At 35.9% G+C, this 26,544-nt stretch overlaps 2 protein-coding genes across 2 annotated transcripts; both read left to right on the forward strand.

The window, feature by feature from the left end:
• The first annotated feature begins 2,769 nt into the window (after positions 1 to 2,769).
• On the forward strand, positions 2,770 to 3,585 carry LOC139196249 (uncharacterized). Its single transcript, XM_070821926.1, has one exon. The coding sequence runs from the start codon at positions 2,770 to 2,772 to the stop codon at positions 3,583 to 3,585; it is 816 nt and encodes a 271-aa protein (XP_070678027.1).
• Positions 3,586 to 24,530: 20,945 nt separating this feature from the next.
• LOC103409000 (BOI-related E3 ubiquitin-protein ligase 1) lies at positions 24,531 to 26,186 on the forward strand. The gene is made up of 3 exons (XM_029102964.2): positions 24,531 to 24,838; positions 24,927 to 25,266; positions 25,508 to 26,186. The coding sequence occupies exons 1-3, from the start codon at positions 24,774 to 24,776 to the stop codon at positions 26,084 to 26,086; spliced, it is 984 nt and encodes a 327-aa protein (XP_028958797.2). The 5' UTR covers positions 24,531 to 24,773; the 3' UTR covers positions 26,087 to 26,186.
• Positions 26,187 to 26,544: the final 358 nt, after the last annotated feature.

Raw genomic sequence — 26,544 nt, forward strand, 5'->3', positions numbered from 1 at the left:
ATCTCATTTTTTGTTCAAAAAAAAAAAAGAAAAAAAAATCTACCAATCTCAATGTTAAAAGAACAAAATGTTAAGTACCCACAAAATGTACCCCCTGATTTAGGTTACATATTACAATTTAAAATTATGGGTAGAAATAAAATATTTTTTCAAAATTAAGGGTACAACAAAAGTTTTAAAATATGGGAACAAAAAGAAATTAAATATATGGGCACAAATTAAAACCAAAAAGAAAATTGCTACAAACTAAAAAATGGGTACAAATTAAAAATAGAAATGTATGAAATATGCTAACATGTAAATTTATTGTTATTGAAATTATGAAGTAGATAAAAACCAAAGAACCTTGATAATAAATTGAAAAGGAATAAGGTTTTAACTAATGAAATAGAAAAATAAGGGATGTGAACCATGTTGATCACAAACCATATGTGTGGAACCATAATTTTTTAGGACCATGACAAGTGACACCTTGGGTGGCAAGAAGAACAGGAATGCACGTAACCCTGAAGCGTGATTTGACAATCTTTGTCCGAAAAGCTAGGCTTAAGCATATTGAAGGTATTAATTGTTTCTCAAGTGAGGAAACCCTAATTCAAATCAAATTAGGACATATTGAGGATTAGGCGATGTAATCATAATCTTAGAAAGATTGGATATTTTATCCGAGATGGCATCCTAGATAGTCTTCCGATTTAATTGGGATTAATTTTCTTACAAGGACTATCAAGATCTTTATAAATACCCTAGATTGGGTATTTATTAGAGGACCTTCTCTGGATTCATGATCTTCTCTTCAAGGCTACTACACATATATTTTCTCTACACCTAACATTGGTTCATCATGCATACACACCGTCGTTTACGCGTAGACACATTCATGGAGAACTCATTACCTTAATGACCTGCCATAGACTATTCGTCAAGGACGGTTCACAATGTATTGCACATCACACCATTCTTCCTTAGAACTGTAAACAGATAGAGGGATGAGAAAGATAACCGTCAAAGAGAAGAGGAGGAAAAAGTATAACTGAAACTTGTATTTTCTTAATGAAGAAGTAATTACAGGAAGAAGTATTTATAGTGTTGTAGAACATTGCATAACTGGATTGACCAAACCAAAAATTATTCCCCTGAGAAGTGCTAGCTTGAAAATTAGATCATTTGTCATGAGGTAAAGTATAATTGGCCAACATAGCAGATATTAAAGGTGAACCTGGATTGGCTTCAATAATGGCTTCCTCAGCAGATAATTGAAACCAAAACTCCTTAAGATAAATGACAATCTCTCTTTCTCTAATGACACACCTAAAAGTATTATACTCAGAAGGAAAACCATTTAAGGCTAAAATTACAATATCGGCATCCTCAAATCTAACTTTCGCAGCAAACAAATAATCTTTGGCTTCTTTGATCTTTCGGGATACTGAGAGACAATATTAGTACTGTTTATAATGTTCTGTAAATCTGATTTCAACTAGAAAATGCTAGTCCCAGATACTATAGATAAGTGTTCTTTAAGCCTAGTCCGAAGTGTTAGGAGTCATGAAGGTTCACAATCTTATCGAAGGTGTAAAGCACCATATTAGTATCTCAATGTATATGTTAGTTAGGGAAGTGTTGAGTCAGCACATTAGTTAAATTTGGTATTTATGTACAAATACTCAATGTACACCTAATCATAATGTAATGAAAAATAGTTATGTTGTAAATAGTATAATATGTATGCCCACATGCATACAGTAAACATGTCATATGTTTAACAGTGTTTTTGTTTGTTTCCATGGTGATGCTCTATAAATAGAGCTTTACGAATGTTCAACAAAGTAGAGAAAAGGAAGAGAAAAATATCTAATAGTAATAATATACATTACTTCCTCTGCAACAGCTTGTGTTGGTATAATACTCTACAACTGCTTCGTTCCTGTCCCGAATAAAGGTTATCTCTCTATAACTTTTACATTTTTATAACACGTTATCAGCACGAGTCTCTAAGTATAACAATGTCTAATTTACATTCACTAAACAATAAAGGAAATCATTCTCTCATTTCTCTCCGCCGAACAAAAATAAAAAATGTTTCCTCTAAGGTTTTTCCTGTTCATCTTCTTCATCTGCCTCAACTGCGCGGTATATCCTCGCGACGAACTATTTGCTCCATGCCTGCTCGTAGTTCTCCAACTAGCGGTTACATACATCTTTGATTACTTGTTTGGTTTGGATATTGATTACTAACATAGTATTTATATTGATCTTATTGCGATCCAAGATGGTACGGTATCATCGCCTATCTTGGACTGCATATCTACTTTTATTGCAAATTTCAGGTGGAGCGGTATAATCACCCTCCTTGCTCTCCAAATTTAAATTTACCTGTTATTTAATTTCATTGCAATTTTAGGTGGTGCGGTATAATCGCCATCCTTGCTCTCCAAATTTAAATTTACCTGTTATTTAATTTCATTGCAATTTTAGGTGGTGCGGTATAATCGCCCACCCTGCTCTGCGTATTTCAATTTTCTTGCTACTTGAGTGGTGCGGGCTAATCGCCCATTCCATGTTACATTCTTTCAATGAGAATGGTGCGGTACAATCGCCCTTCTCATTCACCCTGAAAATCTCGAGCCAGAAGTTTCGAGTGCTTATCATTTTGGCCTGAAGATCAAAATGAAAAATTTGTAAGAACCAGAAGTTCTAACATCACATTCCTCTAGGAAACTTATTACTGCAAGTTCTTACACATCTCATTTTCTTTCAGAAAAGAAAATGACGAACTTGGCTAAGCTGGAATATGCTACCCTGGACATTACCGGGAAGAATTACCTTACTTGGGTACTTGATACCAAGATCCATATGGAAGCAGGGAATCTTGGAGATACCATCAGGGAAGAAAGCAGCTCATCTTCTCAAAATCGGGCGAAGGCTATGATCTTTATTCGCCGCCATCTTGATGAGGCACTAAAGAGTGAATACTTAACGGTTGAAGATCCGTTAGCTCTCTGGGAGGCCTTGCGAAGCAGATATAATCACCAGACAACGGTGATTCTTCCAAAAGCTCGCTATGAGTGGTCTCACCTGAGAATTCAGGATTTCAAATCAGTGGCGGAGTACAATTCTGCGTTGTTCAGGATTACCTCTCAGATGAAGCTCTGTGGGGATACCATTACTGATGAAATATTGCTGGAAAAGACTTACAGCACATTTCATGCCAATAACGTGCTCCTCCAGCAGCAGTATAGAGCGCGAGGCTACACTGAATACAACCAGCTGATATCTGTACTTCTGGTAGCTGAACAGAACAATGAGCTCCTGATGAAAAACCATAATTCCCTACCTACTGGATCTGCACCATTCCCAGAAGTAAATGCTGCTTCCCTCGAAGTGAACGCCACATCCTCTGGTGGTAATTATCATAAACAAGGACGTGGCCACAAACGAGGTCGATGGAATAGGAAAGGCACGAACCATGGTGATCAGTTTCACAACCAGGTTCAGAGGCATAATTCTGGCCCGAGCTTCAAAAATATGAATCGTCACAAAGGCAAAGCTAACATGACCAATGCTCACATGAACTCTGAATGAGCCTGCCATAGGTGTGGTGGCAATGGGCATTGGGTGTGAACTTGTCGTACCCCAAAACATCTGGTGGAGTTGTATCAAGCCTCCCTCAAGAAGAAAGGTGTTGAGACCAATTTTCTCGACCAGGCTAAACCAATGGATATACCTGATCCAATGTTTGATTTATCAGGGCAATTTGACGCAACTCACCTAGATGTTTCAGACTTCATTATGGAAAGGGGGAATGAAGTATATCGGTTCGACTAAATCATTTATGTTTGATGTACTTTTATTATGCTGAACTTGTTGTCTAAAACTAGTTTTTCAAATTCAATAAAAATGGCATGTAAATTTCCTGTTATAAATTGTTTGTTAACTGTGATTCCATTTACTCAGAAAGCATGGATAAAAACTGTGGTTATTCTCAGAACATGAGAAATGGCGGAGATATTTGTCTTGCAGACAGTACAACCACACATACAATACTTCGTGATCGAAAGTATTTCTCAAGCTTAATGCTTACAAAAATAGGGGTAACAACAATATCAGGACCTTCAGATGTGATTGAAGGCTCAGGGAAAGCCCAGATTATGTTACCAAATGGAACAATATTGTCCATACAAAATGCATTGTATGCTACTCGATCTACTATAAATTTGTTGAGTTTCAAAGACATACGTCTAAATGGATACCACATTGAAATGAAAAGTGCAAAAAATGTGGAGTATCTATGCATTACCTCCAATGATACCTAGAAGCGTATATTGGAGAAGTTGCGTGTGAGTGGATTATATTATACATACATAAGGACAGTTGAATCACATACTATCATGAACCAGAAGTTCATTGATTCAAAGGTTTACATGCTTTGGCATGACCGTCTGGGTCATCCAGGATCCACCATGATGCGTAGGATCATTACCAACTCTAATGGACATCCATTATTGAGCAAAGACATTGCTATCTCAAATGATAACCCTTGCAAGGCTTGTTCTCAAGGGAAGTTGGTAATTAGACCATCACAACTAAAGGTTGATGCTGAATCCCCATCATTTCTACAAAGAATTCAAGGGGATATCTGTGGACCTATTCAACCATCTTGTGGACCATTTCGATATTTTATGGTTTTGGTTGATGCATCCACCAGATGGTCACATGTTTGTCTCTTGTCTACTCGGAATGTAGATTTTGCGAGACTTCTCGCTCAGATAACTAAGTTACGAGCACAATTCCCAGATTATCCCATTAAATCAATCCGACTTGATAACGCTGGTGAATTTACATCTCAAACCTTTGATGATTACTGCATGACATTGGGCATTGATGTTGAACACCCTGTTCCTCATGTCCATACTCAAAATGGTTTAGCAGAAGCATTGATCAAGCGGCTTCAGTTAATAGCCCGCACTCTGCTTATGAAAACCAAATTGCCAGTTTCTGCATGGGGACATGCCATTCTACATGCTGCATCATTGGTTCGATTGAGACCTATAGCCAACCACCAATACTCTTCAATACAACTCGTGTTTGGACATCAGCCAAACATTTCACATTTACGAGTTTTTGGTTGTGCTGTTTATGTGCCTATTGCACCCCCGCAACGCACTAAAATGGGACCTCAGCGTAGACTGGGAATTTATGTGGGTTTTGATTCACCATCTATTATTAGATATTTGGAACCCTTGACAGATGATATGTTTACAGCTCGTTTTGCTGATTGTCATTTTGATGAGACAGTCTTCCCATCGTTAGGGGGAGAAAAGACCGTTCCAGAAGAACGGAAAGAGCTGACATGGGTTGTTCCCACCTTGTCTCATTTTGATCCTCGAACCCTTCAATGTGAAAATGAAGTGAAAAGGATCGTTCATCTTCAAAGCATTGCCAATCAAATGCCAGATGCATTTAATGACGCTATGAAAGTGACAAAATCGCATATACCAGCTGCAAATGCACTTGCCAGAATTGATGTCCCTGTTGGACAAAATAAAGTGGCAGCGAATGATTCATCTGGTGCACGCCTGAAGCGTGGTAGACCACCAGGTTCAAAAGATTCAGCCCCTCGGAAGAGAAAAACGAGGGCACAACTGAATCCAAATGAAATCATTCAGGAAGAGAGAGTAAATGACAAATCCACAATTCATGACTCTGGACTTCCAGAAGAAGAAAATGGCCATGAAGAGACAGAAGTACATGAAAGCAAAGAAATGTCCATAAATTATGCATGTACTAATGAATTGTGGGATCGGAATGAAATAATCATTGACGATATGTTTGCATTCGCAGTAGCCACTGAAATCATATTAAGTGATGATATTGAGCCCCGCTCTGTTGATGAATGCAAACAGAGACAAGATTGGCCTAAGTGGAAAGATGCAATCCAGGCAGAATTAAATTCCTTGGAAAGGCGAAGTGTTTTTGGACCAGTAGTCCAAACCCCAACTGATGTAAACCCCGTAGGTTACAAATGGGTATTTACAAGGAAACGCAATGAGAAAAACGAGATTGCTAGATACAAAGCACAACTCGTTGCACAAGGCTTTTCACAAAGACCTGGAATTGATTATGAGGAGACATACTCTCCTGTAATGAACACAATTACGTTCCGTTACTTAATAAGTTTGGTGATTTCAGAAAAACTTGACATGCGCCTTATGGATGTCATCACCGCGTATCTATATGGAGAATTAGATACTGACATATATATGAAAGTCCCAGAAGGACTTAAGTTGCCTGAAGCAACAAACAAACCACGGGGTATGTACTCAATCAAGTTAAGGCGATCACTATATGGGCTGAAACAATTTGGGCGAATGTGGTATAATCGTCTCAGTGAGTATTTGATTAAAGAAGGATATATCAACAATGTCATCTGCCCTTGTGTGTTCATTAAGAAATCCAACTCTGGATTTGCTATAGTGGCAGTATATGTTGATGATATGAACTTAGTTGGGACTCCTGAAGAGCTCCATAAAACTGCTGAATATCTGAAAAGCGAATTTGAAATGAAAGACCTTGGGAAAACCAAATATTGTCTAGGCCTGCAGATCGAGCATTATGTTAGTGGAATTTTGGTCCATCAATCAGCTTACATTGAAAAAATACTGAAGCGATTTGGCATGGACAAGGCTTATCCACTTAGCACCCCCATGGTCGTTCGTTCTTTAGACATTAAGAAAGATCCATTCCGTCCAAAGGAAGATGATGAACTGGTCCTTGGTTCAGAAGTACCATATTTGAGCGTAATAGGTGCTTTATTGTATTTAGCACAATGTACTAGACCAGATATAGCTTTTTCAGTTAACTTGTTAGCCAGGTACAGCTCTGCTCTAACAATTTGTCATTGGAAGGGAGTCAAAGATGTTGTACAATACCTTCGTGGGACAACAGATATGGGTCTCTTCTACTCAGACAAGCCCACAAATGAACAAATCCTTGTTGGATACGCAGATGCTGGTTTTCTCTCCGATCCGCATAAAGCCCGCTCACAAAATGGATATGTGTTCACTAATGAAGATACTGCAATTTCATGGCGATCAACGAAGCAAACGCTAGTTGCAACATCTTCCAATCATTCGGAAATAATTGCTCTACATGAAGCAAGTCGTGAATGTTCTTGGTTAAGATCAATGATCCATCACATCCGGAATTCATGTGGTCTACCTTCAAAGACAGACACTCCAACTGTCATCCATGAAGATAATGCAGCATGTGTCGCCCAGATGAAGGAAGGATTTATCAAAGGTGATAAGACTAAACACATATCTCAAAGATTTTTCAGCGCACATGAGCTTCAGAAGGCTAAAGTTATTGAAGTCAGACAAATCCGTTCCAATGAAAATTTAGCAGACTTGTTCACCAAATCTCTACCAAAGTGCATATTTCAGAAGCTGGTGCAGGGAATCGGATTACGTCGGCTTACAAATTTGAAGAATGCAGAATCAGGGGGAGATCCAATTCAGGGGGAGCATCCATGATACATGCATGTTGTACTCTTTTTCCTTCGCTTAGGATTTTTCCCACTGGGTTTTTCCTATCAAGGTTTTAACGAGGCAACATAAGCATGCTCAACACCATCCGGATAAAGTTGTACTCTTTTTCCTTCGCTATGTTTTTTTTCCCACAGGGTTTTTCCAAGCAAGGTTTTAATGAGGCAACTGATGTTGATATGTGGGCATCCAAGGGGGAGTGTTGTAAATAGTATAATATGTATGCCCACATGCATACAGTGAACATGTCATATGTTTAACAGTGTTTTTGTTTGTTTCCATGGTGATGCTCTATAAATAGAGCTTTACGAATGTTCAACAAAGCAGAGAAAAAAGGAAGAGAAAAATATCTAATAGTAATAATATACATTACTTCCTCTGCAACAGCTTGTGTTGGTATAATACTTTACAACTGCTTCGTTCCTGTCCCGAATAAAGGTTATCTCTCTATAACTTTTACATTTTTATAACAAATTACACAATTCTCTTTCTCTCTAAAAAACCGGTTCCTTACTCTCTAAGATAATATTTTCCACATGGTATCATCGCCAGAGTCCACCTATGTTGATCTCCCGCTTCCATGTTCTTGATTTTCTTTCACTTTCTCTCTTGCCAAACAAGTCTTTCTCTAATTTTCTTTATGATTTTCTATGAGATTCCACTATGGCTTAGCGATGAACTCATCCAATTCTCCTTCTCCTGCGAATTCTTCAGCCTTTGCTCCTCACGTTGAAGTCTCTAATCCTCTCATTGATTCGATCGCTTCTGTGACTGTTCATAATATAGCTAGTATGGTGTCGGCAAAGCTGAATCGTCACAACTACATCAGATAAAGCATCTTATTTCTTCCAATTCTGAAGCGATTTAAAGTTTTAGAGCTTATTGATGGAACTGACTTTTGTCCCTTTCAATTTGTTTGTGACTTTACTGGAATTTGTGTTATTAATTCTGCACATGAAGTTTGGTGTGAGTGAGACCAAATCTTGATGATTTGGATCAATTCGACTCTTTCTAAACATCTCTTTCCTCTAACAGTTAGAATGGATGATTCCATGTCTCTGTGGCTCTCATTGGAAAAACGATTTGCCGATGCTTCTCGCATACACATTCATAGTCTTTGTGTTAAGATTCAGATGATCCAAAAAGGTGATTCTTCGATGATTGATTATCTCAATTCCATTACAGAAATTTCTGACAAATTGGCTACTACAGGTGAACCAATTTCTGAGTATGATCTAGTAGCTTATATTATTTATGGTATTCCTGATGCTTATGAATCATTTGTTGATTCTACTGAAACAAGAAATGAATCTGTTACTTCTGATGAACTTCATGGTTTACTTTTGAGCAAGGAAATTTCCCTTCAAAAGCGTAAAACAAGATTGACTGTTCCAATTCGTCTACCCCATTTCATGCTTATGCTGCTCAATCTTTAAATAATTCTTGTTCTACTTCTGGTCATAACTTTGAATTCCGAGGGAATTATCGAGGACGAAATCAGAATCGCAACAAATTCAATCAAAATCGCAATTTTGGGGGAAATCGCTCTAATAATCAAACTGCTGGAATTCTTGGTAATGGTCCATCTCGATCTGGTGGATTTCAGTTTGGTCAATCTTCCTTCTATTCTGGGAAATCAATTCCATGTCATCTTTGTAATCAGCGTTAGGTAACAAAGTAGTTGTGATTAACTGCATAATAACATGATCATGCATTTTCCAAACCTTGTAATCATCAGTCTTAAGATTATTAGAGGGACTAGCAGAGTCAATCCCTGATTCACCAGGAAAAAAAAAAGAGGGAGAAACGAGGAGGACATGAGTTTATACCATCAACATGACCCTCTAATAACAACTTTATTTCAAAATTCCAATTCAGATAGTTGGATTCATCCAATTTGACATTCACAGAAGTTGAAACAGTTGAAATTTAATTAGTGATTAGGGACTGTAAAGTTTGTAGTTGAGAAGCAGTTACCATTTTTTGTTGAAGAAAAGTAGATGAAAGCACAAATCTTGAATTAGGAAATTGAGCAAACACATGGGGTGCAACCGAAGAGAAAATGAAGCAAACGAAGATTCAAGAATCACATAAACCCTAAATTCTTCTATTTTGGTAGAAAGACATTCAACAATCAAGATGAAGTCCAATCAATAATCCTCAGTGTAGAAGTCAAAGAGATTGTAGCGGAAGCAGATGATGGATCAAAGATTGTAGCGTAAGCATAAGAGGCAATGGATACCATGTCAACCAAAATTGAGCTGAGGAAACAGATAAAATGCAGAGAAAGATAACCGTCAAGAGAAGATGAGGGAAATTTAGAATTGAAACTTGTATTTTCTTAATGAAGAAGTACATGAATGAGTATTTATAGTGTTGTAGAGCACTCTAACTAACAAGACAAACAAACTATGTAATCTCAGTACAAGTGGCAATATCATAGCCATTCATTCTTATTACTCTAATAAGAACTACAACAATAGTTTGATTCTCCTTCCCAGAGATATATAGGCAGTCCAACACAGATTCCCAATCAACCTCATGTTGAATATTTCAAGAATATATATATATATATAAAATCTATATTATATGTATATGTATATGTGTGTGTTTTGTATTGGCAGAGAATAGAGTTGGGTTATTGCCCAACAATCATATCTCTTCAATTTGAAGCATTGCAACTTTTCATTGTTGCTAACAAATGTACACATTCGTTGGGAATCTGACCCATGTTTTACAACATATATGACTTTTGGGTAATTGGCGTTTTGTATCAGATATGTAGACACGAAAAGCAACTGAGGAATTTGCCAATAAGAGGCAAATATGGTGGAAAATTCTGGAATTGATAACATAGTTGCAATGGTATCAATGATGCATATTGGCATGGTTACTGAACTGAATATGGCAGCGACAATAAAATCATCCGATTGGTGGCTCGACTCAGGGGCTACTATACATGTGTGCAATGATAAGGCACTATTTAAGACATATGAATCATCAACGGAGAATCAAGATGCTTTAATGGGGAATCATAATTCCACCAAAGTTATAGGAAAATGAATTGTTGAACTTTAGTTTACTTCTGGAAAGAAATTGACGTTGCTTAATGTACTACATGTTCTAAAAATTAGAAATAATCTTATGTCTGCAAATTTATTATGTAAGAACGGCATAAAGACTGTTCTAGAGTTCGACAAGTTAATAATTTTGAAAAATTGGATTTTTGTTGGGAAGGGGTATTCTTGTGATGGGATGTTCAAACTAAATATTAATAATAAAGTGAATTCTTCTGCTTATATTGTTGAATCTTCCTCTCATTTATGGCACTTACGTTTAGCATATGTAAATTTTAGATCTTTAGAATACATGAGTACACTTGGTTTGATTTCTTGCAATGATGATTATAATGATAAATGTGAAACATGTATTCAAGCAAAAATAACTAAGAGACCTTTTCCAATTGCTGAAAGAAATACAAGTTTATTAGACTTAATACATTCTAACATATGTGAATTTAATGGTGTTTTAACAAGAGGATGAAAAAGACATTTTATCATATTTATAGATGATTGTTTAAAGTTCACTTATGTTTATTTACAGTGATAGAGGTGATGAATATTTTTCACATGAATTTGATATTTTTTGTGAAGAGCATGATGTTATACATCAAAGAACTGCACCTCATACACCACAACAAAATGGTTTGGCAAAAAGAACAAATAGGATACTTACTGAAATGATTAATTACATGATGATTAATGCTAATACTCCAAAATATTTATAGGGTGAAGCATTGTTTACTGTATGTCATATACACAATAGAATTACATCTACTTAGACACATGTGTCACCATGAAATTTGCAAAGGAAGAAAACCAAATTTTTCATATTTGAGAGTATGGGGTTGTGTAGCTTTTTATAAAGCACTCGATCCGAAGAGATTCAAGTTGGGTCCAAGAGGAATCAAAAGCATATTTGTAGGATATGCAGAAAATTCAAAGGCATATAGATTGCTTAATTTAGACTCACATACAGTAGTTGAGTCTAAAGATGTCGAATTTATAGAAAATAAATTCTATAACGACTACTCAGTGTCTGGAAAAGAGAACAATCAAACACCTTTCTCTAATCTGGATAGTAGTTCTTCTCAAGGTGAGAAAAGAAAACAGTCTGAAACTGTAAAAAAGAAAAGAAAAGACTCTAGGCCCAGACTTTATTTCGTCTCAATCTATTATATTTTTAGTTGAAGGAAACAGAAAAAAGGTTCTGAAAAAAAATACCCATATTGTTGAATGTTGAAAATGATCCTAAAAGTCTAAGCGAAGCAATGACTTCAAGAGATACAACCTTTTGGAAAGAGGCTATAGGTGATGAATTTGAATCATTAATATCTAGTCAGACAGACTTGCCCCAATGATCAAAAGCAATAGGTTGTAAGTGTGTGTTTAGAAGAAAATACAATACAGACAGGTTTATTCACACATTTAAAGCCAGGCTAGTTGCCAAGGGTTTCAAACAGAAAAATGGAATAGACTATTTCGATACATATGCATCAGTAGCTAGGCTCACATCAATTAAAATATTGTTTGTATTAGCATCTTTATATAATTTGCATATGCATCAAATGAATGTGAAAACATTTTTTTTTTTAATGGTGATTTGGATGAAGAAGTCTATATGGAACAACCATAAGGGTTTGTTCTCCCTGAGAATGAAAAGAAAGTTTGTAAATTAGTCAAGTCGTTATATGAATTGAAGCAAGCACCAAAATAATGACATGAAAAGTTTGATTTTGTCATTTTATCATATGGATTTAGACATAACAGTGTTGATAAATGCATATACTCTAAATTCACAAATGATTATGGTGTTGTTATATGTTTATATGTCGACGACTTGCTAATTTTTTGTACAAACATGAAAGGTGTATTTGAAACTAAAGAGTATCTAAATTCAAAATTTAAGATGAATGACTTGAATGAAGTAGATACTATCTTGGGAATTAAAGTAAAGAAGCATAGTATGGGTTAGGCTTTGTGTCAGTCACATTATATAGAAAAGTTGCTTCTTAAGTTTAAGCATCTATAAATAAAAGAAGCAAATGCTCCTTATGACCCTAGTGATAATTTGCTTAATAATTTTGGCAAGTCTGTTGCACAGCTTGAGTATGCTAGTGTAATCGGAAGTTTAATGTATGAAATGCATTGTACCAGGTCAGATATCGCATTTGCAGTAAGCAAACTTTCTAGACACACTAGTTGTCCAAGTACTGCCTATTAGAAAGCAATAAATAGAATTTTTGGTTATCTTAAAAGAACTATTAACCTGAGTTTAACTTACTATGAGTTTCTAGCAGTACTTGAAGTATATTCATATACAAGTTAGATAACAAGTGCTAATGATAATAAGTCTACATCAGAATGGATTTTTACAATTGTCGGATGAGCAATTTCTTGGGCTTTGAAGAAGCAAATGTGTATAGCACATTCAACTATGGAATCTATAGCATTAGCGGCAGCAGGTAAAGAAGCGGAATGGATTAGAAATTTGTTATTGGAAATAGAGTTGTGGCCACAACCAATGCCATCCATTTCTTTATACTGTGATAGTGAGGCTACTTTGTCTAGAGCATACAATAAGGTATACAATGGAAAGTCTAAACATATTAGCTTGAGACATGAATATGTCAAGCAATTAATAACTGATGGGGTTATTAATATTATTTATGCTAAATCAAGTAATAACTTGGCATATCCGTTAACGAAAGCACTTTCAAAAGCTTTGGTAGTTAGTACATCTAGTGGAATGGGGCTAAAACCCTTTACTGAAAATTAGCCACCAATAATGGTAACTTGACTTTGTCTAGAACATCACTAGTTTAAAAGTTTAGTGGGTAATAACAAGTTATATATAAGTGGTTGTGAAAGCACTGGAAATTAATATATAGCTCATTCTAGGATGATCAGTGCAAGACTGTTACGTTTAGGAGGATGAGTTTTATCTCTTAATGAGGTTATTTGTAGATATGTCTATAGTAGCAGCAACATGGGAAGGAACCTCATAAGAAGTGGTACTGCTTCTACCAAGAGTTGGGTTTTCTCTTGTAAATGTTCATGAAACCAAGATGAAGCACAAGGCCATAATAGTGCTTAATTAGATCAGAAATTTCTTTAAGGAAATAAGACATAGTCATGTGTGTAGTGATTCCGGTTTTAACATAATAATAGTTGGTTTAAACTTAGGTCACCATCGCATTCATTATAACTTTGAATTACTTACAGTAATTAAAGGTTTAATTCGAAAGACACCTTTATTGTATGCATGATTATATCGGTATGCTTGTGTTTAATTATAAAGAGAGAATTATTGTAACGAAAGTGTTATTGGCACTCCAAAAATCTGATTCTACACTTCTCATAAGTGTATTTTTCTTTCTAAATATAAAAAGTTTGGAGTGTAGAATGAGAATTTTGGAGTGCCAGTAACAATTCCCTATTATAATACCATTTATTATATATTCTTAAAATAGGGAAGGATTGTTGAATATTTCGAGAGTATATATATATATATATATATATATGTATGTATATGTATGTATGTATGTATGTATGTATGTATCTATATATATAATCTATATTATATGTATATGTATATGCGTGCGTTTTGTATTGGCAGAGAATAGATTTGGGTTATTGCCCAACAATCATATCTCTTCAATTTGAAGTATTGCAGCTTTTCATTGTTGCTAACAGCCATACACTTGGGTTGGGCATCTTAACCATGCTTTACAACAAATATGACCTTTGGGTAATTGGTGTTTTGTATTAGATATGTCTATTAGACATACTGCTGCAATGAGTTGTATCCCACGATGAAAAGACATATACTCAAACCAAAGGATGTGTCTAACAGGTGCAATACTCTCTATGTGTTGGTAACATTGGCAGAAGAGAAATTCATTTAGAAATTTGTTGTCTACACGATTTCCTTACTCTCTCTTCTCTCTCTATCACATTCATATAATTTCTTTCTAGTTATTTTTAAGGGAAATACAATTCGGTTTTGCTAATCGAATATTTCATACTTTGTTGTATCTTGGAAGTGAGTTGCCAAGAACCCTTTAGCGAACTCATTCAAGTGGGGACAAGTAACACTTTAAGGAAACGATTCAAGTTGTACCTCAAAGTCATCCTTCGGATTATTCTTTATATTTCTACATTTACTCTAACACCCCATCTCCCTTCGCCGGAGATCATAGGTAATTCTAACTGGATTTCACCTCCGTCCACGAATGTGCATAAATTTAGTTTCAACAATACGCATGTGGTGAATGAATTTACCTGAATTGTACGTGTGGGGTCTAGTCATTTGCCAACAAAAACAAAAGAACTCACCTCTGACTTTGGCCGTACGTATTTTGTGTATCGCAATGCACAAGTGTATCAGTTGCAGCTGAGACATATCTGGGGTATATTTGTTTTAACAACTGTAGCTCTTCTACTATGCATTTTGAATTTGTTGCTTGCTACGAAGGGACGACAGAAGCTTGTTGAAACACAAACTTTTGTTGGTTATATATCAGTACTGATGCTGTGAAGGCTTACCTAACCAACAAAAGTTCAGTTTTCTCGTTGTTGTCATTCAAAATGTCATTTGCTTTGTTGCTCTCAAACATGAATGGCCCATAGTTATAAGAGCAACCTCTCGAGATATAACTAAAATCTCTCGAATGGCTGAATACATCATGATTTAGTAGAGTGATGGTTCCCTCATGTTTACGCTAAATAGTTCATGATACCTGAGTTTTCTGTGAATGTAGTTGTATATAAATGAACTTTTGGGATGTGCCTGACTAATTCGACATCTCCTTTATTTGCTCTTAGTGTGGATAGACTTATTTTAGGTATTATAGGCTTTAATACCCATTCCGGTGCACAAATGATGTTCATCTGAGGGCTTGCTATGTAGTTGACCAGAGAGTGAGCTGGCCACATTTTAGTCGGACTCCATGCCCTAAATAGTAAATATGCTTTTGTATTTTAGGAATTAGAATACAAAAATTGCTCTCTTTTATAAAGAAAGCGTGGGTCTATCATCATGTATTAATTTTGCAATATAATATTCAACAATACAACCATTTAGTTGTATCGTACCTAATTAATACTGACGTACTCTTCTGTTTCAGCCCTAAGTAATACTTTTCTATCTTGCATTAAATGCATGTATTAACAATTAATTATTTGTTAAGCAAATGGGCAATGGGCATGATCACTTTGACTTGACAATTGGGAATCAAGGATTCATTCTTTGAAGTCGATATATCAACGCCAAATTCATTTTTGATCTTTTTGTCAAATACTAACAGCATCCACGTCTTTCTCCAGCACCCTCCACTTCAACTTTACCATGTCCATATTTTTTTAAGCATAATTAAACATACAGTACCCTAAAGAGACAGCACAAACATAGAAAATTGTCCAATATCTCAAACTAATAATATACAACTATTTAAACATTTTAATAACGATGCAGAGGTCCAATCTCACCAACCTGTTTATTTTGTTGTTTATTAGCTAGTGATCGATGATTATGATATTGATCCAACTTTTTTTTTTTATTTTTTTTTTTTATCATAACTTCTACGAATGCATTTAGATAATGGAGAAAGCACGATTAATATTTTCTGAGTACGACTTTCATTTGTGGTTGTGGCATCAAAAGCCAAAATTAACTTTGTGATTGTAGCATCAATGGCATCATAAGGGAGAATAGATACCACTGCACCATAAAGAGTCCATGATTAAAATTAAGCTTAATTATATAAGAATTTCTGTATATAATTAGGTAATGTGCGCCTTCTACTCAATAATAAAAATAGACAAAAATGTTATCTTCTTAACTTCTTCTGAGAAAACGTCAGTTAAGAAAGACAAGATTGAATTTCTTATACTATAATTTGAGTGAGTGTCATATCTATATATAGGAATCAAGTAGCATGAGTTGATACCTATAACACTACTGCTACACTAGTATGAGTTTAATAACTGTGAGTCATATTTTTTTACAAAATTAGTTTATAAGTATATCACACTCATGAGTTCAATATGTTGGTATCACGCTCAAATTTTACTATCCATTGTAGGATGTGATTCTTATATGAGTTCAAGACAATATTTGCATCCCAATGAAGGAATGCACATATCTCATTCCTTACAAATAATGTATCTTCATTTTATAAATTTTAATTGTGTAACTTTACCCATCACACTTAATTTTACCGTTGGCTTCTTAATTTTAACAAGGTATCACAGACTCACAAGAATCATTGATATAGGTAGACCCGGCCCATCGAGGATGATTAGCTTTGGTCGCTTTCTCCAGCAGCATATATACATATCTCTATGCATCATTCCTGACGTGCCTCACACCAAAAGCCATTAAATCTAAAGTGGGTACGTGAAAGAGCTATCTGCAGCATTATCTCAAGGCTCAAACTACCCAATATTGGTAATTACTGTAACATCTGCATGAATCTGTATTAGTCCCTAAATAATTCATAATCTGTAGGTCTCGGGTTCGAGACTTTGGAGCAGCCTCTCCATAAATGGGGGTAAGGCTAACCGACATTCACCTCTCCCAGACCCTGCGTAAAGCGGGAGCCTTGTGCACTGGGTACGACCTTTGTATCCTCTTAACAAGGTTCCCCAATTGTGATTACATAAGTGATTAACAATGACGCGTTGCGGTAATGGGGTTCATGTGAGATACATACAAAGAACAAAATTGCATACTTTTCTAAGGTTTTTTCTATGCTTGCGTTGCAGAATGTAGTTGGAAGTTGAATTATGTGGGGGTAATGCTATGTTTTGGCTTGAAATAGCAAAGGTATGGGGTCCCATTAGGCACATTCGTTTAAACAAGAAAAGCTTGTCATTACAAGTTAAGGCTTTCTTAGTCAAAGGAGAAGACATTTTAGATTGAGGTTTTGATTTGAAATAAACATATATACATAATAAAATAAATTACAAAACAAATTAGGGTTACAATATTTTCCTTGCTGTTTCCATTAGGAAAAGACAGAGAGATATATCAATTTTTTACTAGTCCCAAAGATAGAATCACCTTAATTATTCAAAAAGGAACATAACCCTATTATTCAATCATATCATTGAAAGATTGAAAGCAAAATATTGGCCCACAATTGCAGGGAGTAGCATAATTTTGATAAAGTACGTGATTAGTGACCACACTCTGGCCTTTATAATATGCACAAATTTTCTCTATCAATCCATGCTTTTGTCCTGCAGCCTCCAATAGAGAAATTCCAAGAAAGTGACATGCCCACGTTTCAATCGGTTTGGTTGCAATTTGGTGTTTGTTTGTGTTGTCAATTGAGTTTTCAATTTTTACTTAGCAAGCATTTGTTTGTCAATTATACACACACAGGTTCAATAATATAGAATTGAGTGGAGGCCTGCGGTTCACGTAATTTCGGCCAAGAATAATACTAACCCTAATATGCCAAAATACAAAGTCGATTAGTCTCTCGCAGGAAAAGAAAAGATGGTAAAATATGGACTGCCAATGTCTCTGTCTTCATACTTCATCTTGTGAAGGGAACAAGGATGAGTGGGAGATTTCAACTATTTCTTTGACATTATGGTGCGTCTAAAGTTGGGAATCAAATTCGTTGGATACAATGATTTTTCAATTGTATTTATTTATTTTTTCTTTCTTTGTTGCATTCTAGACTGATCAATTCAAAGAAATCATCATTGCAGGAATCATGATTAAAAACCGATAGAACTTGGCTGCTAAAGAATCAGCAGGAGGTGCTGCTGATTCTTTAGCAACCAGGTACCGTTCTTAAAAAAAACCTAATCAAATCTAACAATTTAAATAATGGGTCCAATTAGTTAGTTGAAGGTGCGTATCTTCATCCTGACTTATTTCATATTTTTCGTAAAAATAAAAAGATAACATGGAATAATTCGTAATCAACCAAAATTACAGATCAAAATACTTTAAAAGTGTGTTGTATCGGCCATGCAATGTGCATAATTTTCCTACTCCATAACATGTGAAACAACCGATTATTAAATTGAGCCAAGTTAATTAGGAAAAGTTTCACGTTAAAACATTAATTAACAATTCAGGCGGCGGCACTAATGAACACGACATGGTGGTGTCGAGTCATCTGATCTCAATGAGTGACCTAATTTACACCAATTTGGGTTTGTTTCTTTTTCAATTAGGTGGATAATCACATTTAACTACGCATATGTCCTCAAATTGCGGATCTTTGGACTTTTGAGGGACCTAAGTGCTTCTTTTTTGCTTTAGTATAAAAGCACGGTAACTTTATTATGACTTCCCGTTTCACTAGCTTTGATCATTTAGCTACCCACTTAAGAAAAGCTCCCCAATCCTACTTATCTTCTTTTACAAGATTATATTACTTGAATAAGCTAATTGTGTTTTCATTGGCAGTTCTGACACGTCATATTGTCAAGTTATTAATCCATACACATATGACTTCCTCACCTCCAATTCTATAACCAATAGCTCAAATTCATAGCCAAACTAACATGACATATGCAATTGTTCAAATTAGCAGTTTAATAATATGTAGAATCGTAATTGTGTTGGTTTCAATTGATAACACAAGACACAAATATATACTAGTCAAGTAACTTGTTGTACAAGTAAATCTAAGCCCACATGAATTTATATAGCCTAGCTTAATAAAATTCTGACCAGATTCTTCTATACTAGCATAAGAGCTAAATTACTTATCATATTTAAGTAACTGCCGTTAGCCAGGTGGCGAGAATAAGTAGAAGTAGACTAGGGTTTGAAACCCTTTAATGTAAACAGCAACAAGAAAATTACCTTACCAATAATTCAGAATCATAAGTTGAATTTTTTTACCATTTGTGTTTTAGCTTTTCGAACAAGATATACATTCCAAGTGGAGTAATCATATATAGTGCTTATAAGACCAAACAAGGAGATATGCTTCTTGGTTATCAGAACCACTATACACGTTCATGATGTGTTTTCGATATTAGTGTGGTTCCCACATTTGAAAAACTTTTTAGAATCGTGGTGGGATCTTCCAAGTGGTTTAGCATGTAAAACCGACCTCTCCAGATATAAAAGGAGAAAATAAAGGGCCGGCATGGCTGGCTAGCTAGCTAGTGGCTATTGATGCTTGCAACACTAGACGTGAAAAGGAGATGGAACTTTAAGAACGTCATTGGAAACTTCTAAAAGAAACCTAATTTTAAGCAGTTCTAACGAATAAGGGGAAATCAATAGTGCAGATACAGTCACCATTTCTACAGTCTACTCCACGTACAAATATAATGCTAGGAAAAACAAACGCAATGATGGAATATGCCATTGTTTTCCTTCCTTATTTTTATCCACTAGTTTTTTCTGTCATGTGCTTGGACGGGTTATATATTATTTGGCAAATCGAAGACAAATCTGCTAAGATATCCCATAGCTTTAAATATTTAGTTTCCTGCCCTTTTTCACATATTCCAATCCCATATATTTTTTTATGGAATTCAAGAAGTAGAAATCCAAAAATATTTTCTTAAACAGTATTAAGGGGGCAACTGACGTGAAGATGGTGGTGGATATGTTACGTACTGGGAACGGCTGTAATGAATCTGCAAAATTGTAGAAAACCCTCAAAGAGTTTAGTAGCTAGGCATCGTTGTGGTGCCGGCCAAGAACCCTGTGATGATCAAGTCATAAAGCTTGTAATTCTCCATGACATTCGGGTGATAATCACTTCCCAAGTTCCTACAATTGTTTGTTTTTAAGTTTTGTCATACGCAGACAATATGTCAGCAGAGGTTGTGGCTGCATTTGCTCGATCGTAGGGAGCACATCTAGTTTTTAAAGTTTAATATTCTTTTAATTTTTAATTCCCTAAAAAGACAAAAGAGGGCATATTTCTTTTTCTTTTTTTTAAAAGGGATCAGCTGGTGTAGAAGCAACATTTTTAAAGACTAAAAAGACTCACAGACGCATTTCAACATTTCCATAAAACTCTTCTTAAGCACGTCTAATAAGACCGGGCAAACCATGTCCCTCCCCATAAAACTCTAGTAATTTGCAATAAGATATGGCTCTTCAAAAGGAGGGCCCTCACCCTTATGAGGAGCCATACCTTGTTGCCTAGATAAAAAACCGAGTGGGCTGCCATTGATTCCGTGAGTGCATGTGGTGTGTTGGTATTTAAAGGCATTTTGGTAACAAATGTCAGGTTCTTAGAAAAAGGTGAAATTCGTATTTTTAATAGGGTGTAATTAAAAAATTAGGGTAAACTTGGATAAGTAATGGTGTTTAAATAGAAAAACTCTATTTTTATATGTCTGTGATTTATTTCAATAAAAGTTTGCCTTCTGAAAGGAAAATCATTTTTTTCGTATTATATATATATATATATATATATATATATATATATATATATATACAGGGAGCTTAAGGGGAGAGATCCCCATTTTTTTAAAAAAAATGGGGACACGCTCCCCACCGTTAGATTGACTTTAATGAAATTGTGTGGTTGAGATTAAAACACAGGCCATAGAATCTCAACCACAGGATTTCATTTAATTCAAATCCAACGGTAGGGAGCGTGTCCCCATTTTTTTGAAAAAATGGGGATCCCTCCCCTTAAGCAATTCCTATATATATATATATATATATATGTTACTGCTACCAAATAAGCATACATATCACAAATACCAAGCTACTAATTAATATATGTAGCAATCTTAACAATGCAACGTAATATATTCAATGCACCCATTTGGTTTTCATCTATCTCCCTCTTTTATCTATTTCTTGTGCCTTCTTTATATCATAGGCATTTGCGTTTGCTTGTGTATCTTATATTAATTTTCTTTTGAGGTGGATAAAGTGAAGCATACGTTATGAACCCTAATGGGATGATGAATGCAAGCAATAATAGATGGAATGAATAAAGAGAAAAAAAGGTGAGGGATAGTGGATATGGGAATCCATCTGTCTTCATTCATATTTGCTATCTTTTTTGGTGGCAACTCCTTTTCTTTTCTTTCCCCTTCTTTATGTTCTCAATTTCTTTCCTATTCAATTGTGCGCGTTCGTGAGGGAATTAAAGAAGATGTTAGATAGTTTCAGACAAGGTGGGGTTACTGTTCTATCGACTTCATTTCGGTCAATACCCCATAATTTGGTTGCATAATTTGGCCCCTCCAATTCAATTTTGGTGTCTGAATTAAGAACTTTGATGCCAACGGTTTGATTATTTTCATTGCTGTTAATTTATTTGGGACAACTTCACCATTGACCTTGACCCTATGTTAATGTTCCAGATATTTAATTTGGTGCAACTGCAGGTTGTGAAAAATTGGTGTAGGAAATTAAGAGAAATTGCAATATATATTTCTTTACTTGTTAGGAAAGAATTTAACTGGAATTTAAAAACATACATGTGATTTTGACTATGAAAAATTGCAATATTATAAAATCAATTGGGACTTATTAGGAAATTACTCCATATGACAGATCTGGAATTAATCACAAGAACTGCTTACCAGCAACCTATTCCAATATAGTTATCAAATAGTCTTTGATTTAGTAATAGTACTCTTAACATAGTTGGAGAAATATCAATTTAGACACAGATGAATGTGACAATAATATATAAGCGTAACTTTGTTGTTAATGAATTATTTTGTTGAGAAAAAAGCTTTGTCGTGGGTGATATTGTGACGTGTGAAAATTATTTCACTGAAATAAAATCGAAAGTGGGTAAAGAGATAAGATACTGGGAAATGAATAACAACACTCTAAAAATAACAGCTATACATGATGAAATAGTTATGGATTTTAAATTACATGAGTCACTTAATACTATGGTCTAGTGATATTCTTATTCACTTGTAAGTGAGATGTTTTAGGTTCAATTCTCTCAAAAGAAGAATTTGAATCACAAAAAAGTTGTTTGAATCGTAATCTGTTACTCAATTCCCATTCATCACTTGAACAAACCCGATCGAAGGACAAAAATACACTAGTTTCCGAGTGCCAATTAGCAAGAGAGAAGTTTCTATTTACCTTCACCACCCTAATGCCATGCTATTTGGCTTGGGTTTCAAGGGGTAATAATCACAGCTGTGCAAAGTCTTACAAAGGAAAAGATTATAGCCCTTAAGCAATAATTAATTAAATTGGCATGCACTTGTATGATCCATCCCTACCTGTACATCTTTATTAAATAGTCCCCCCCCCCCCCCCAAAACACACAATTCAAAAAGTTGAAAGCCACCATTCACCGTTGACCTTGACCATGATACCCCAATACCACCTTGCACCGTCCCACACGAGAAAAATCTACCGGTATCCCTGGTTGTCCGTTAACGGAGACCGCCAGTTAAAGAAAGGAGACAAGGTAGCAGAACGGGGAAACCGCCTGCGTAAAGGGGGGGTGTGGGCCCGCATATTTGGGTCCCCCCGGAGGAGGTGGCTAGTGGGTCAGCTTTATTGTATTCACACATGCACACCCGTCACACGTGGGACACTCTCTCCTTGGCCCCACAAACCTCCCCTATTCCCATAATAAAAGTCACGTACCCAACGAGTGCTGCTGCTGCTTTCGGGAAAAGTCCTCTAGGACTGTACCTCATCGGTGACGTGGCGGACCTCTACGAAGGGCACCAACACATTGGATACGTGGCGGAGATGCTGCAGGGGTTGCTTTTTTTTTTTTGTTTTTGTTTTTATCTATAAAACTTTCAATATATTAAAAAACCAGTACAAATCTCACAAGGAACCCGATAAACAAACAACTTATAAAATAAAAGTTCAAATAGAATGAGAGTTGCAATCCAAAGCTCTCACAAACTTAGGTTCGTAGGCTGCAGGGGTTGCTGCTAACTGCAGAGAATTGCAGCACCTCCCTTTTCTTTGCCGTTACTTTCGTCAAATTCCGTCAATGTCCCTGTAAGTTCGGTCCAATTACGGGAAAAACCCACGACGAAATCCAAGAGTGAATGCAAAGTGAATGGGGAGGTTACGGGTGGTGCTTTTAAAAATGTGTATGGGAGAGATTTTAAGTTTGAATTCTGTAGATTTTAAGTTCGTTGTGAGGGAATTATACAAGTCTTTTTTTTAATATTTTAATCAAGAACGTAAATCTTTCAACTAAAATATAATAAAATTTATTTATTTAATAAATTTTTTTAAATAGAACCAAAATCTGACAAAATCTGCCACTTTCATGTCTTACAATTAGTTTTTGAGATTTGCATAACTCATCACTTTGGTTCTTGAGATTCCAAATCGATAAAAGTGGCTCCTGAGATTATCCACCAGCCATCATTTTGATCATTCCGTTAAAAACTCCGTTAAGTGTCCCATAACTCTTGGTTGGAAGTTTGGGCAATTTTCAAAGCTTCGTAACTCAATCGTTTCTTAACCAAATTTACCCATAATATATTAAAATGAAGATAGGAAAATGTAGAATAAGATTATGCCTATTTTGAAGCCCAATGGTTGCCGGAGATGGCCGGAAAATAGCCTCAAAGTTGACAAATCGGAGTGAAAACTTGAAAACTCGCCTGAAATTGGGAAAACTTTAAATGTTCATAACTTCTTCAATACTCAACGAAATCAAGTGATTTAAAAATGAAACTCATACTTCTCGATGAGACGAAGATAATGGTACATTTTTCGACAACTAACATGTCGTGGTTCGGTCAGAACACGGCTTGAAAGTGGCTATCTTGGTCTCGAGTTAGCCACTTAACGGTGCTTTTAACGGAATGACCAAAGTAATGAATGATAGACAATCTTAGGGACTAAAGTGATGAATTATACAAATCTTATGAATCATTTTGGCAAATCTTAAGGACCAAAATGATTAGTTTTTGTGATTCTTTTCAAGTTTAAAAAAAAAAAATCCCAACAAAAGTTTGTATAAAAATAGGATTTTCTTTATCTTGTTGGAACACCTTTAACTTTTGCTCCTATCTCTCTCCCTTCACTTTCTCTCTCCTCTCTCTCTGCCTAATAAATTGATTCAGGCTCTCTAATCGCCATCTCTTGCGTGCTCTTCCCTTCATCATATCCTCATTCTCTTCAAAACTCTCTCATTTTATTTCTCTCCTATCTTCTTCCTCTCACAACAAAAATCACACCAAAAATCTACTCTGTATTTCCATGGCAGTTGAAGCTCAGCACCACCACCATGCAGTTCTAATCCCACCACAACTGATTCCCAACAGGTACTTTCCACCCTCCAAAAAAAAATTTCAAAACATGGGTTTTGTTTATTTTCATTTTTCTGATTTGGGTTGTTCTTAATTTTTGCAGAGATTTCATCAAAACCAACCAAGGAAATCCAAATATTTACAGTACCCAGATGGATTCCGGCCTTCTTTTGTCGACCGCAATGCCGGAAAATCTGCTTCCGATGTATCAGTCTCCTTTCTATGACGCAAATAAGGCTTCCATGAACAAGGAGGCGGCAGACAGTGGCCTCACATACAACAACATCTCCGATCCCCGGAAGCGGCCGAGAGAACAATTAATCAATGACTTCAACAATTTTTCAGTCCCTCGGAAGACCAAAATCTCTTCTTTTCTCGACCAAGACATTGCTTTTCAAATCCAACAACAGCAATCTGAGATCGACCACTTCATTGCCCAACATGTAAGTTGTCCACCCTTTTTAACCTCTGTTTTAACCCAACCTTCTTGTAAATTTTTATTCCTTTTTTTTTTTTCCTAAAGGTTTGGTGCCATTTTTCAATAACTGATGACAAATTTAAAAACCCAGTTTTTTTTTATTTTTTATTCTCGTTCATGTCATCAGGCAGAGAGAATTGCCATGAAATTTAAGATTTTTATTTTTATTTATCTTTTCCTGTACTGATTTTTATTTGGTTTTTCAGACGGAAAAAGTGAGATTGGAACTCGAGGAGCAAAGAAAGCAGCAATCGAGAATGTTAGTATCGGAAATACAGGATAAAATCGTCAAGAAACTGAAAGAGAAAGATGAGGAGATTCAGAGGATGGGAAAGCTCAATTGGGTTCTCCAAGAACGAGTCAAGAGCCTATTCGTCGAGAATCAGATATGGAGGGACTTGGCACAGACAAACGAAGCCACAGCCAATTCCCTACGCACCAATTTAGAGCAAGTCCTGGCGCACGTTAACGACGATCACCACGCTGGCGGCAGCGGTGCCATGGCCACAGCTTTGGCGGATGATGCCCAATCATGCTGCGGGAGCAACGAATGCGGGCGGGATATTGAGGCGGTGGACAGCCGAAATGCGGCGGTTGGCGGTGGCGTTCGCGGTGGTTCTGGTGGTGGAGATAGGATGTGTAAGAGTTGTGGGGAGAGAGAGTCAAGGGTGTTGTTGCTGCCATGCAGGCATTTGTGCTTGTGTACAATGTGTGGGTCCACCCTCCTCAATTGCCCTGCATGCAACTCTGTCATCAATGCCAGTGTGCATGTTAATTTCTCTTAGGAATTTTAGTGCTCAGAAAATTGAACAAAAACATTGTCAATACTTTTTGGACAAAAAGAAAAAAAAAATAAATTAGAGTATAATTTTTTTTCTTGTTTAATTAATTTTTCCTTCTCTATCTTCTTCTCTTTGGATAGATACAATTTCCATCATTTTTTTTAATTTTATTTCTTTTAGAGCAATGTGCATGATGAGTTCATACCTAATCGGTCTCACTGCATTAAGTTATTTCCTTTGATAGGCTTGATGCCACATTCGGTTGTTATCCAAAAGCACGAGAATTTTGCAATGCACAAATTGCATTGTACGGCTGGATTCCTATAGATTTATACATTCAAACATCTATACATCTCATATCTCCATATTCCACACAAATATCCTTCCAAAGCAAAGGAAAATGAAATTATCAAACTCTTACCTAGCCCATATTTTAACTTTTTAACTTGAGGTATGCGCTT

Source organism: Malus domestica, chromosome 05 (genome assembly GCF_042453785.1).
Source record: "Malus domestica chromosome 05, GDT2T_hap1".
Taxonomy (NCBI): domain Eukaryota; kingdom Viridiplantae; phylum Streptophyta; class Magnoliopsida; order Rosales; family Rosaceae; genus Malus; species Malus domestica.